The sequence below is a fragment of the Chionomys nivalis genome, chromosome 22, assembly GCF_950005125.1.
Source record: "Chionomys nivalis chromosome 22, mChiNiv1.1, whole genome shotgun sequence".
NCBI classification, from domain to species: Eukaryota; Metazoa; Chordata; class Mammalia; order Rodentia; family Cricetidae; genus Chionomys; species Chionomys nivalis.
The window spans coordinates 4,028,831-4,042,558 of record NC_080107.1 but is presented as its reverse complement, the minus strand read 5'-3'; the positions used below and the strand labels follow the sequence as shown (position 1 = coordinate 4,042,558).

General features: G+C 42.3%; 1 protein-coding gene across 3 annotated transcripts in view; it reads left to right on the top strand.

The window, feature by feature from the left end:
* Dnajc10 (DnaJ heat shock protein family (Hsp40) member C10) overlaps positions 1–11,958 on the top strand; it is a 40,951-nt gene extending 28,993 nt beyond the window's left edge. For 2 of the 3 annotated variants that reach the window (XM_057754846.1, XM_057754847.1), the window contains exons 16-23: positions 1,228–1,329; positions 2,263–2,418; positions 3,709–3,842; positions 4,472–4,525; positions 4,773–4,920; positions 6,292–6,411; positions 7,563–7,667; positions 9,413–11,958. In XM_057754846.1, the coding sequence (XP_057610829.1) occupies positions 1,228–1,329; positions 2,263–2,418; positions 3,709–3,842; positions 4,472–4,525; positions 4,773–4,920; positions 6,292–6,411; positions 7,563–7,667; positions 9,413–9,424 (831 nt within the window). In that variant the 3' untranslated portion in view covers positions 9,425–11,958. The remainder of the gene's footprint in view (positions 1–1,227; positions 1,330–2,262; positions 2,419–3,708; positions 3,843–4,471; positions 4,526–4,772; positions 4,921–6,291; positions 6,412–7,562; positions 7,668–9,412) is intronic. The other variant, XR_009055989.1, reaches the window with a different exon arrangement.
* The last annotated feature ends 1,770 nt before the right edge of the window (positions 11,959–13,728 follow it).

Genomic DNA, 13,728 nt, shown 5'->3' with positions numbered 1-13,728 from the left:
AATAAAAGAGTCATTAGTATCTTTTGTCCTTTATGTAATTTGGAAAGTAGATGCCAACCAAAGGTGCAAAATCATAATGAGTAACGGTAGTTCATCTTGAACCGTTTGGTTTTTCTATATTTTATATCAAGTAACTGCGTTATCAACAATTAAGGGAAGTGTAAGGATTAGAAACACAGTGCACTCACCTGCAGTGAGCCTTCATTCGTGTGCGTCCTCCAGTTGGTTTACCAGGTCTGTAAGGTAGGTTTGGTAATGTTAACTAGTGAGATTGTGGGTGGCTAGAGCACAGCAGACAATACGAACTTGTAAAGTTTTAGCTAGTCTCTTAACCTAATAAATGCTTTGAATTCACACATTTTCAGAACTTCATAATGTTGCTAATTTTTCTAGAAATATGAATCTTAAAATTTTCTGTTTACTAATGAGTTCTTACCAACTTGAGGAGCCATAGATCAGCTACAGCGGATCGCACGTCCATAGGTGGGGAAATCACTTTGTAACCTTAAAACTACAAAATGCTGCCTGGGCTGGTGCCCATGTTAACTGTGAAGAAGAACTTAAATATTTTACACTACAAGAACTGTCTTGCGTAAAGAATAATATGACCATTTTCTTAGAGCATGACACTAAAAATACAGAATACAGTCGTGTTCATTTATTCTTGCTGTTTTACGGTGATGCTCATCGCCCTTTAGGATGACCCCAGTACCGTCATGAGACAGAGTGACCGATGGGTCTTCTCAGTCTCTTCCCTCCTAGTTTGACGAGGGCAAATAGACGAAGAGCTTACTAATCAATTTCTCTGGCTCACCTCCTGCGTTTTGGTGCCATTGGACTTTAATAATGATTAGCTTCATCAGTACAAGCTTTAATGTGTTGCCTTTGTTAAAATTTGTCGTGCATTTTTCTCTTCCATCACCAAGAAGACAGCAGTAGATTTTTACAGTCCTGTTAAAGGGTATAGAGACATGGCTCAGCAGTTAAGAACATTTACCTCTGGGTCTTACTGAGGACCCAGGTTCGGTTTTCTGCACCCACATGATGAAGCTATCTGTAAGTCCAGTTCCAGGATCAGACACCCGCTTCTGACTCCTGTAGCACCAAGAAGCACATGGTACATATATGTACATTCCGGCAAAACACCATACACATAAAAAAAACTAAAATGATTTGTATGGAATTGAAACAGATGGGTAAAATGTATGAATTTCTTCTTCCTCACAGTATAACATCCAAGCTTATCCAACGACAGTGGTATTCAACCAGTCCAGCATACATGAGTATGAAGGGCACCACTCTGCGGAACAAATCTTGGAGTTCATAGAGGTATTTTCAGCTAGAGACTTTGGCTAGAAGTCTTTCTGTTTACATGTGTACTTTGGATAACTGTGTTAGGACTTACTATTTTTGTGCCAGAAGATTGTTTTGTGAAAAACTTTTAATTTAAGCCTTCGGTTCTGTTTTGCTGTTGTTGTTACCTACTATGGTGTCTTGTATATGGGAGACACTGCTACTGAATACATGAGATTAGAATTTCCCATGAAGCCTGTCACCATTTGCCTGTTTCCTCTCAATGCAGAAAGCCAGGCATTCTGCAAGAAACTTTGGCATTGTTGGCACGGAAGTCCCTGCATCCACAGCATCTCCATGGTGTTCATTCAGTCTTGACTGGATCCTTACAGGGGCTTCTGTCCACTAGTATTCATTGTACTCTGTTGTATCCATCTGTCCTAGGAAAACTAGTGTGTTAATTACTGTGATACAGGCCTGAGGCTCTCTTAAAACTGCATTCGGAATATACAGTCTCAAGAAAGGTGTATAGCTCCTCTATTTAAATATCAAAAAGTAATAGTAGTAGGCTTTGTGTTAGTAATTAAGTGGTTATTTCTAAACATTATTATATATATATGTTTAGTATATAATAGCATAGCAGGCCTGTGTACTATCGGAATTGCTCCCAGAACTTGATTATATGGCTCTACTAATGTAGTTTCCAAGATGCCTCTTTCCCCAGCCTACAGGGATTTCAGTGCTAATGTGAAAATATATCTTCTAAGAAAACTGATGGGCAAAATCCAAACTTAATAAATTTGGTAATTCACTTTTTAAAGCAATTCATGATAGATTTCTTTTAAATATCTCTCAAGTGTCCTTTTGATTTCTCTAAAATAGGAACTTTCTAAATGACATACCCCAGCAACTAGCCAGAACTACATGAAAAACTTGGTATATATAATAATTTTTTCTTTTTCTTTTTAGGATCTGAGAAACCCTTCGGTGGTATCTCTGACACCCGCCACTTTCAATGAGCTAGTCAAACAGAGGAAGCATGACGAAGTCTGGATGGTGGATTTCTATTCTCCGTGGTGCCATCCCTGTCAGGTCCTCATGCCAGAGTGGAAACGAATGGCCCGGGTATAGTAACATCGTGCTTGCTTCAGTTACTTTAAACCGAGGTGATAAACCTATAAGTAGATGATTTATACAGACCTGATTGAATCGTTAAGACCCATCGCTGTCCCAGCCTACTCACTGAACATCTGATATGCTGCTGACAAAATACTGCCAGTGTTAGCCCCAAGGTCATCTGCATTTCCTGTTTACTGTCATTTTATTTTTAGAGCTTACAGATAACATTTCCTCACAATATTGTGGGTCTTAAAAATAACCAGCCTTGCCGGGCGGTGGTGGCGCACGCCTTTAATCCCAGCACTCAGGAGGCAGGTGGATCTCTGGAAGTTCGATGTCAGCCTGGTCTACAAGAGCTAGTTCCAGGCCAGGCTCCAAAGCTACAGAGAAACCCTGTCTCGAAAAACCAAAAAAAAAAAAAAATAACCAGCCTTAGTCAGGAAGTGTGGTGGTGCTGGCATTCAGAAGGCTGACCCAGAAGGATCAAGAGTCAAAGATGTCAAAGATTATCCTGGGCACAAAGATGCCTGTTCTGTTTTTAAAATAGACAAACTAAAACTAAGCAAAACAGAACATAAGCTCAAACATCAAGACATTAATATAAATTTCCTATAAACAGTGGAAAGTGAATGAAAGCAAATTAAATACTAGAATGGAAAATGAAATCAGTAGTTCTTATTTATCCCTCAAGTAAAAATAAACAGAGTTAAAGTGAGCCATTGCATCTTAACATTTAAGATTATGTATTTTGATAAAAACGGAATGTGAGCCAGACAATGCTTACCTCCATTAGAAAAAAGTATTTGATTGCGAGCATGGGGACCATGGGAGAGGATAGAAGGGGAGGGGAGAGGAAAAACATATATAGCTCAATAAAAAACAATTTTAAAAAATAATTTTTAAAAAGTACTAGATTATGTTTTGGCTACCGGCATTGAAATTTTGAAATGTATATTTTCCCACATGGTAAACGAGCCAGTTATTTCATCTGCAATAACTATGGGAAGTTCTTGATTACTATAAAAATTTCATAGTATATTAACACATACAAAAGTTGTCATGAGGGCTGTCCATTTAGGAGCACTGACTGTTCTTAGAGACAACTCAGTACTCTCTCCCATCTTAATTCCAGATCCGGGGGTTCCCGTGCCCTCTTCTACCCTCCATGGGCAGTGCACACACATGGTGCACAAAATGCAGGCAGAACTCTGATACACAAAATTTTTTTTGTACTTTAAAGTTATAGAGAATTTTACTCCAGTCATTGACCCATGTGTTGACTTTGTTCTTTTGTAGACATTAACTGGACTGATCAGTGTAGGCAGTGTGGACTGCCAGCAATATCATTCTTTTTGTACCCAAGAAAATGTTCAGAGATATCCCGAGATAAGATTTTATCCCCAAAAGTCAAATAAAGCTTATCAGTACCAGTAAGTATTCTCTCAAATTTGAAGACATCTCTTAAAATTCTTGGTTATACAGTTAGCCCAGCATATGTGATTGGGAGGCCACCACTGGGTGAGCCCGCACAGGATGATGAGGGAACTGAACAGTAAAGCTAGTTCAGTTCTAGTCAAGACGCTGGGAGAGGAAGAACTCAGGCTTGTTAAGTCCTTGCTGGCCCCGCTCCCATCCCGCCCTGGCCTGCATCATTTGCGGCGGTCCTCACACTTGGTGGGGAGGAGTCAAACGGTCCTGCCGCAGAGAAGGAACTCACCACATCAGACTTTGTGGACTGCCCTAGTGTACACCCATTCTATACTAAGTAGGTATTCAAAAAACAAAACACAATCACGATTAAGAAGTAAAGATGAATCTCTTGGAAAAAATGCAAGAATTAGCTGGAGAATCACAAAATAACATACAGTTCTGGGTTAATTGGGGAGGGTACTTATGAAAAATATATCGGAAGTCATATAACTCTTAATATACTTTCTGGGAAGAGACACTCAGTGACATTAACTAGTCAACACTTTTTTTAATTGCTACAGTAAGATTGTTTCTTGACCGTATCCAGTAATATCCGTCTACAGCTTTGTATTCTCTTTCCTTCTGTTAGTAGTTACAACGGCTGGAATAGGGACGCCTACTCCCTGAGAAGCTGGGGACTCGGGTGAGTAACTGTACTGCGTGCTGTTGACTAATACTGATTCAGAGCAGGGTATTCTCGTGTGCGCAGTTTCCTGTGAGTTAGAATTCTAGCATTTGAAACCCTTGGACAGGCCGTTTTATGAAGGTAGAACCAAGCGTCATCCCATTACTCTCCTGAACCATTGCTCACTTGGGAAGGCCTGTGGGATTGCCGTAGACTGCTTGCTTTGCTTCTGTCTAATGAGAAATGTTTGGTCCCCTTACTGCAGATTTCTACCCCAAGCGTCCATAGAGTTAACACCTCAGACTTTCAGCGAGAAAGTTTTAGAGGGGAAGACTCACTGGGTGGTTGATTTCTATGCTCCTTGGTGTGGACCTTGCCAGAACTTTGCTCCAGAGTTTGAACTCTTGGCTAGGGTAAGTATTGTTGTCTAGTTAAATAAGTAAATTTTACTCATATGCATGTTTTAATAATTGGTTAAAACATTGTAAACTAATTTTTAATTTAGTTCTTAAAACTTATCAATTTAAAAAAATTGTTCCTATAGCTGCAATCTGTCTTTTTTGAGTCAGGTTTTCTCTTTATAATGCTGGCTGACTTGGAATTCCCCATGTAGAGTAGGCCAGTCTCAAACTCAGAGGTCTGCCTGCCTTTGCCTCCCAAGTACTAATATTAAAAGCATTTAATAACTCTGGAGCCCACGAGTGTGTGTTTGTGTGTGCACCTTGTTATCCTAGAGTTGCACTGCTAACCTAGTTAGTCTCCCTGCATGTGTTTGTTCCAGTAGCCATGGGCCTCAAACCAGAGACAGCAAAGACACTTTGATTGTCCCAGAACCAACGAGGACAGCGTAGTATAGGAGATAGTGATGGAACAGAGGGATCTGCACGCAGGCTGTGAAGACACGCAGAGCTTTGTATGTGGTAGACAGGTGACGCAGAGGAGCCCAGGGCACGGGAAAAACTAATTGCAGGTATCTTGTGTTTGAGGTGCTTGGAGGCATTCACAGAGAGCAGTTCAGTAGAGTAGATTAGCATCAAGGAAGAGCCTTCAGCACAGGATTATGTAAGAGCTCACCGAGAGAGCGTCATACCCAAAGGTGGGGCTCTGGTGGCACGAACTGGCCTCAAGGTAAAGAATGAAATCCCTGTGCTGGAAAAGGTGTGGTTTGGGGACTGTAAGTAAAGTAGGAAAGACAAGAGTCAGGCGTGGATAGCACAGTAAAACAGACCTGAAGATGAAGTCAGGAAGGTGTCTGTAGGTTAGGGCAAGGAGAGGTCCCTGTGGCCTTAACATTGTTCCGGTGCCAAGAATGATAATAACGGAAGTCAGTTGAGAGCACCACACACATGGCTGGTGATGGAGGGATGGAACCCAGATGGCAGCGTGCGTGCTGCTGAGAGGGAACCTGTGACCTCTGCAGTGCATGGGAAAGAGTCAGGGCTGGCCTTGACAGTACAGGAGTCAAGGCTGACCTGGGCAGTGTAGATGTATGGTCAGCCATGCACTAGACAAAGAGCACCAGTTAGGATTAAAGACAGATGCTGGAGTCAGAGTTAAAACCTCGGGTGCTCCTGAGAAAAGACTTCATGTCAGACAAACATGCTAGTGGGCAGCTTAAAGGACTTGGGAAAAGTACAATCTCACTCGAATGGGGAGAATGAGATTTAAACATGACAAATCCTTAAATATATAAAGATCTGAAATATGTTGGCCATGTAGTTACCAAAATAGTTTATGCCGAAGATACAATGGCAAGACCTAAGGCTATTTTTGTTGTTTTTCAGATGATCAAAGGAAAAGTGAAAGCTGGGAAAGTGGACTGCCAGGCTTACCCCCAGACATGCCAGAAAGCAGGCATCAAAGCCTACCCGAGTGTTAAATTTTACCGCTATGAAAGATCAAAGGTATGTCCAGGCTTTCGCTCCGTGCCTTCCTTCAGCTGGCCAACTCTGCTGCTCTCCAGTTTGTCCCTTCATCTTTAAAAATATTTCCTATTGAGACATCTTTTACGCTGTATGGAGGGATCTTACAGGGCTTTCTGGTCTACTTGCTCTCAGCCGCCTTACAAACTTGGTGCTCCGTGAGTGGAAAGACACCTGACCAGACCTTCATGCATGGTGCCTCTGGGTTGTAGGATTTATTTTGTGAAGTTCCATATTTGCTACTTTTTACTATAATGATTGCTTTTTAAAAATATTTCCTTACAAGAAAAAAAAATTGAAGGAAATTTTATAATGCATTTGAAATAGCCTTAGTAACTGAGCCTTTTTGAGGAATATGTCCTAAGGATTTAGATTACAAGTAGGGTCCTTTCTTTGGTTATACTTGTTTTGGGGCACCGTTAGCAATATGCCTTTTTTTTCCTTTGTTGATTTAGTTTGATTTTGCTTGTTAGGAAACTTGCTTTGTAGACCAGGCTGGCATTGGACTCACAGATATCCACCTGCCTCCGAGTATTGGGGTTAAAGACATACGCCACAGTGCCTAGCTGTGTTAGGGTTTCAAAGAAACCAAACCAAGGTCTGTGATCACTGAGTCAAAAGCTGCATCTTTCAGTTGACAAAATGGTTAACTGAGCCCACATAAGGGCCTGGGCCATCTTCCCAGGTATAATAGGGTGGCTGTCACAGACCATGATGTTTTAACAAGAGTACTGATCTTTCTAAGACAAATGAAGATACATATTTTTCTACTAAGTTATTTGTAAGAAATTAAATGAAGGACTAGGATGTGAGCTTGACCGGACGCTTGTCTTCGTGGTTCTCCTTGTGTAGTATTGAAGGCGGACAGTGCTCACCTCCCAGTTCAGCCTTCTACACACATGTGCCCACCAGATAAGGCTTCGGGGTCAGTTTGTGCCCCCACAGTCCTGCTCCTGTTACTGTCCTTTTGAGTCTGGGTTAATTGCTCTGCAGAGTGATGTACTTGAAGAAACTTGAATTTCAAACAGCTTTGGGACAAAAGAACGTTGAGGCACGAGTAAGCAAGCTTCTTGTGGAAATGTCATGTTTTGATTTAAGTACTTAAAAGATAACATGAGTGTTTTTAATTTTAGAAAAGTATTTGGGAAGAGCAAATAAATTCCAGAGATGCAAAAACTATTGCTGCCTTAATTTATGGAAAATTGGAAACTCTCCAAAGCCAAGGAAAGAGAAACAAGGTAAGAGCCAGGCCTACAAGTGATTGGCAGGTTGCCAAGGTGTATTCTTAGTATGCATTCCATGAAGAAATAACTATTCAAAGACAGACATTGTCACTTTGGAGAAATGGGACAGCCAAGATTGTATCCTCTAGTTAATGAAATGGCTTCGAAATTTGTATACTCGCCATTTAACAAGAAAATGATCAAGCCTCTTCCATAATAAACTTGGACTCCAATGTACCAAACTAGGGAAAGACAGATTACCCACAAACAGAGTGGATAAGTCTTGTTTACCTAAAAAAATGAAGAATGCATCCATGCTACATGGTGAATTTTGAAAAAATACTTAGCTGAAGGAAGCCAGTCACAAAGGGCTGCATATTATATAGTTCTGTATATGTGGAATGTTCAAAAACTAACTAGATAGTTCAACCACTGGCCTGGTGGTGGGCAGGGTGAGAGGAGACATGGCAGTGGCTTTCTAAGAGTAAAAAGGAATTTGACTTTGAAGTGCAAAACATGTTCTGAAAATAGCGATATAACTCTGGAGCACACCACTGAACTTTCAGTGTGGACTTTCTCTCTTTGATGTGTGAAATAAGCCAGCCAGGCTTCCTGCTGCACACCTTTAATCCTAGCTCTCACGGGGCAGAGGTCGGTGGGTCTGGGTTTGAGGCCAGCCAGTAGTAAGGTCTTATTTCCAAAATAGTTTTTTAAAAGAAAGTTATTCAGCAATGTTATTAAAAATAGTGATAGCTAATAGTTATTTAAAAGTTGTTTAGTGTAAATAAAATATTGAGTATTAGCAGTAAATACCCTAGAACTTAAGCATATTTTAGGTAGCCAAGTTTCTTTTGAGCTTGGTATGGGGGGAATGTGTATTAGACCATAATCCCTTAATCCTAAATTTGTGTCTACCCCTCAGCACTGCAGAGTCCTGCCTGTTACCCTCCTGTGGCCAATTTGTTTGCTCCCATTTGAGTCTGTTCCCGGCATACTGAGAAGCAGGTGCTGGGAGTAGGATTTACTACACTCTCCTCTAACGCTGGAGGAGGAAGAGATGCAGCCTCTGGAGGGGGTCAGGCTTTGTGGAACCAGTTAACTGGAGACCTAAGTGGGAAAGGGTTATAGAGCCTGACCTCTTATCCCCATCTATGGGGCAGGGGCAGAGGAGATGCCAGTTCATGTCTTCTTGATATCCAAAGTAAACATGTTCTTCTAAAGATTAGTTATTTTAAAACTTAGGATTTTTAACTTACATTTTATATTTTATTACTCATAAACCAAAATACCATAACTGAAATTAAGAAAGGGAACCTGCCGGATATCACTTAGTGTCTTTGCTGCTGCGATTGAACCCTCTGACAGACTCACAGTTCTGTGACAGTTGGCGTCGCACCGCACCCCCCTGGCGGGGAAGTCCTGCAGGCACAGGGATGGAGCAGCTGCATCACACCCAGTCAGGACACATGCTGCTGCTCAGTGCTTCTCCGTCCGCACAGTCCCAGTCCCTGCTAGGAAAGGACGCTGTCATGTAATCTTGATAACCCCACAGGCGATTGCAGAAGCTTCTCTGGTGTTGACAGTAGCAGCCAGAACACTCAGGGAGTGACACACTAGTTGCCACACCTACTATGGGCAGCTGAGACTGACCTTGCCAATGTTAATGAAGCAGGGTGTGTCTTGTGTTATACTCCATCAGTAAGAACATATTGATTAGCTTGTAATACCTTTTTCTTTAAATTACCTTTACGTTAATACAGGATGAGCTTTGATGATGTTGAAGAAAAAAAATCTTTTAAGAAAAAAGAATCTGGAGAATCACATCAGAAGATCCGTTTTCAAACGTTAAGATGCTCTTGAGGAAGCAGACGCAGTGACCTTGGCCTTGCAGTTGCCCTGTGCGAGCCGAGCTCCTCTGTGTGCCGCAGCCTGCAGACACTTCCTGTCTGAGACGGAGAGGAGGCCACACGTGGTTCTTGGCTGCATCTCTGTTGTTGTTGTTAATCCCTTTGGAAATGCACACACCATTCTTAGCTCAGGGCCATACAGGAGTGCTCCCTAGGCCAGTGCAGTCCAGGCGCTGGTTCGCTGGCCACCAGGCTGATGTCTGTGCATCTGTTATATTCTGTCTGTACAGAGTGGACTTGGGTTTCTACTGTGATCTTACGATGGTCCTGACAGAAAGTGACTTGGTTTTCCGTCACCCCTCTACAAATTCTGCCTTTGACCATATATTTTATTTTGACTACTTTCACAATATAGCAAAACAAAAGTGCACCGATTTTTCATACTGTGTACTGTGTATATACAGAGTTCTCCTTTTGTTTCCTTGTAAGAATTGGAGAAATATTCTTAACACAACAGTGAATGTAAAACTTGTAAGCTATGATTCTAGAACAAAGTAAGGGAAGTATCGACAGCAGTTAAAGGACAGCATCGGAGTCCCCTGTCTTCACGGGCGCACATTCGTGTGCTTGCTTCCATAAATATGTTCCTGCTGACGGTTTGGTTTGTGTTGTTTGCGGTGTCTCCTGATGTTTACACATTTGCCTCTGGGGTCTCTGTTCTCATCATTCACGTTGATTTCTTCTGTCCAGTCTTCACAGTTCAGATAGGAACAGTAATTTTACATTTATTTTAACGTGACTCATGGTGATATTGTTCCTCAGTTATTCCTGTCAAATGATGTCTTTTTCAGTAAAGAATTGCCATAGCAACTGCAGTTATTTTTACTGAAATCAAGCACATGATGGACTCTCTCCATTTCTCAGTTGTTTAGACTAAAGGGCCACAAGGTTTCTCCTGCGACTCAAAACCCTGAGTGCCCTACATTTTAATTCTCAGAGTGTGGGGGATGGTCAGAGGACACCAGTGAATAAAGTCAAATGATTGTTTTTAAATTCTCTTGAAGATCGTTGTGTTCGGAAGATTTTTATCACCATACCGTACTCCCTCGTCTGCATAAAGCTTACAGCTTAGGTATGACTTATAGAAAAGCAGCGTGCTCTGTTCTCAGCGCTAACCCATTCAGCTCCTGTTTTATTGCTCGGCTCCCCTGACTCATTATTTTGTACATGTGAGCAGACATGGCAGTTACCATTCCTAACCTACCTTTTGAATCATGACTGATAATGGCAAAAACCTTTCACATACTAAATTTGAAAACATGGAATTTCTTTTTTAAATGGCTTGTTTATGTGAAATCCCACAAATGACTGCCCAGTGGAGTCTTGGAAAAGGTCTGCTGAGGTAGAGGACAAGCCACATGCATTCTGCTGTATGGAGGCACAGAGTACACAAAGGAGCCTACAGACCACCTTCCTGTCACAGACACGTCAGTAATTGCTAGGTACTGATACTACTGCCTGTAATTATTTCCTGTACTTGTTGATAAACATTTTATAGGCAGTAAATTGAACAGTGTCTGTTTTCTTTCCTTAAGCTATATGCAGATAGAAGGTGCCTGGAAACCAGAACATCCTGGGACATCAGGTTACGTCGCCTGGGTCTAGAATGACCCACCTCAACACTCAACAGTGTTGCTGGATCTTCCAGAACTGGCTGGCAGACTGATGTCTGAATGAGAACACCTCTGAGGAGTACCAGTGTAGCGTGCAGTTTTCAGCAGCAACGCCATTCTCGCACACAACTCGTCCTAGCATACCAGAGCAGGCTGTGGACATGAATGCCTTCTTATCCAAGAGTGCATTACTATAGGGACTGGGGAGTGGTTCACTGGGTAAAGCACATTGACACATTGACCATGCAAGCCTAAAAACCCAAGAACGCAGCTAAAGCCAGAGGAGGTGGAGTGTACTTCCGTAATTCCAGCATTCCTGGGTGGGATTGGAAGGCAGGGACCCTGTCTCAAAGCAGAAGGTGAAAACATGCTCAAGACTGTTCCTGACATAAACAGACGTGCTGCGGCATGCCTGTGCCTGTACACACAGATCTTAAAACTGATTGCATAGACAAATGAGGCGGTTATATAACTTTCTCTAAAGTTTAAATTGTTTCCCTCCAGTTCTCACTGGATGTGCAGTTATTAAAAAGATACAGTTTCTCGTGGTCCAGTCTTTGATGATGTATAAAAGCAAAGAGTTTAAGGAGAGGATAGTGCAGCGGTCTACTCCTGGTTCTTTAAGTCGGCCAGCAAAGCCAGGTGAGAGTCTAAATTAGGTCAAGTTCATTCCGTCCTGACCTAGAAATAGTACAGTGTTTTCTCACATACCTACACAACAGTGTTACTTATGAAAGTGAGAAGGGCTCTTCTGTTAGCAGCCTGCGTTACACATCCTCAATTCTGAAAATGCACCCAAATTTTGTTTACTAAATTAGCTTGCATTTTGTGGTACTAAAACCAGATTAAAAAGCTAAGCATAAACACAGTTTTGATTGTGCATGAAAATGTTATGATTTGCTGGATGGTGGTGGCGCACACCTTTAATCCCAGCACTCAGGAGGCAGAGACAGGCAGATCTCTGTGAGTTCAAAGCCAGCCTGGTCTACAGAGTGAGTCCCAGGACAGGCTCCAAAAGCTACAGAGAAACCCTGTCTCAAAAAACGTTGTGATTCACTGGCTTGAATTGTTTTTTTAAACACAATTTGACCAGGCATAGTAGTGTTTGCCTGTAATCCCAGCATGCAGGAAGCAGGGGGATTGCCAGGAGTTCAAGGCCAGTTAGGTCTAGAAAATGAGTAGCAGTCAGGCCTGCCTGTGATGCTCTCAAATCCCAAAAGCAGAAGCTGGAGAGTGGGCTTGGCTCTGCTATTCTAGAAGAACTCGGGTTTAATTGCTAGCACCCAGCTCACAACTGCAGTTCCAGGACGTTCAGTGCCCTCTTTTAACCTTGGGACACCAGCGCATGTGTGCACACACATCTGCAGGTAGAACACTCATAAATTATTTAAAAAAAAAAAAAAAAACAGGCTAGAAAGGTAGTAAAGTGCTTGCCACACAGACATGGAGCTGAGTTCAGACTCCTAGCACCTGTGTGAAGACCTTGGCGCATTGGTGTACACCTGTTATCTTGGTTCTGGCAGAACGCTGGAGCTCAATTAGTGACTGCCGGGTCCAGCAAGAGTCGTCCCTGTCCCCAAAGTAAGATCAAAACCCCTGACCTCAACCTCTGGCTACCACGTTTGGCATGTGTGCACACTCAACTACAAACTGCATTTCACTGAGGTTCCATCACGAGCTCCCTTGCAGACGACTGGGTAGCGTTTCTGGGGAGGTCATGGCCTAGAACTGTGGCCAAAGGCAACGCTGGCTTCAGTATCTGACCCAGAAATACTCTGCCAGCCACCTGGTTGCATTGACTTCACGCATCACCTGGAGCATGTCACCCTGTAAATGCTTGACCTCATTGTTAACATCACGAGCTAGCTGATCTATAAACAGTGCTTTTCTGAAGATTTCATTTGAACACATGTTTTTATAAAACAACTGTAGGTATAGACTTTGGAAAAGGTGAGTGAATGCTTGGTTTAGTTATAAGTAACTGATTAATTGCATATTATATATCAATGACCAAGTAAAGGAGAAATTAAAAAGAGTCCACGATATCCTCCAGTGCACTAAAGGACTAGGAATCAACACGTAAGAATGGCTACTGCCTGGGGAGAGGGAGCGGCAGCCCGCTGCTCGACTCCCCAGTGGTGTGCTATGGCCCTCGTGCATAAATAACACGCTGTGCCCAGAAAGGTGCAAATGCCACCGTAGAAGTCGCTGATGGTTCCTGTTGAAAAGTAGCCCTCACAATGCTTAGGAGTATCGTAATCAGTGTTTTTAAGATGTTTATTAGAAAATCTAATGTATCTTTGCCTAGGAAGCCACACCTATTCCTTTGAAAAGAACATTCTCAGTCTTTCTGTTTTCTCCCAAGTCCCTCAGACAGGCTGCCCTGTTGGTTTTAATCAGAAACATGAGGCACCAGTAGGTGGCACTGGGTAGTAAGGAGAGGCTTCCTTCCACCTCAGGGGGAAAAGGCAGTCCTGTGTAACCAGACCCTGGTTTGCATTGTTCTCCGGCTAAAAAGCTCCCGAGTATCCTGTATTGACTAGTGAAATGGGAGGC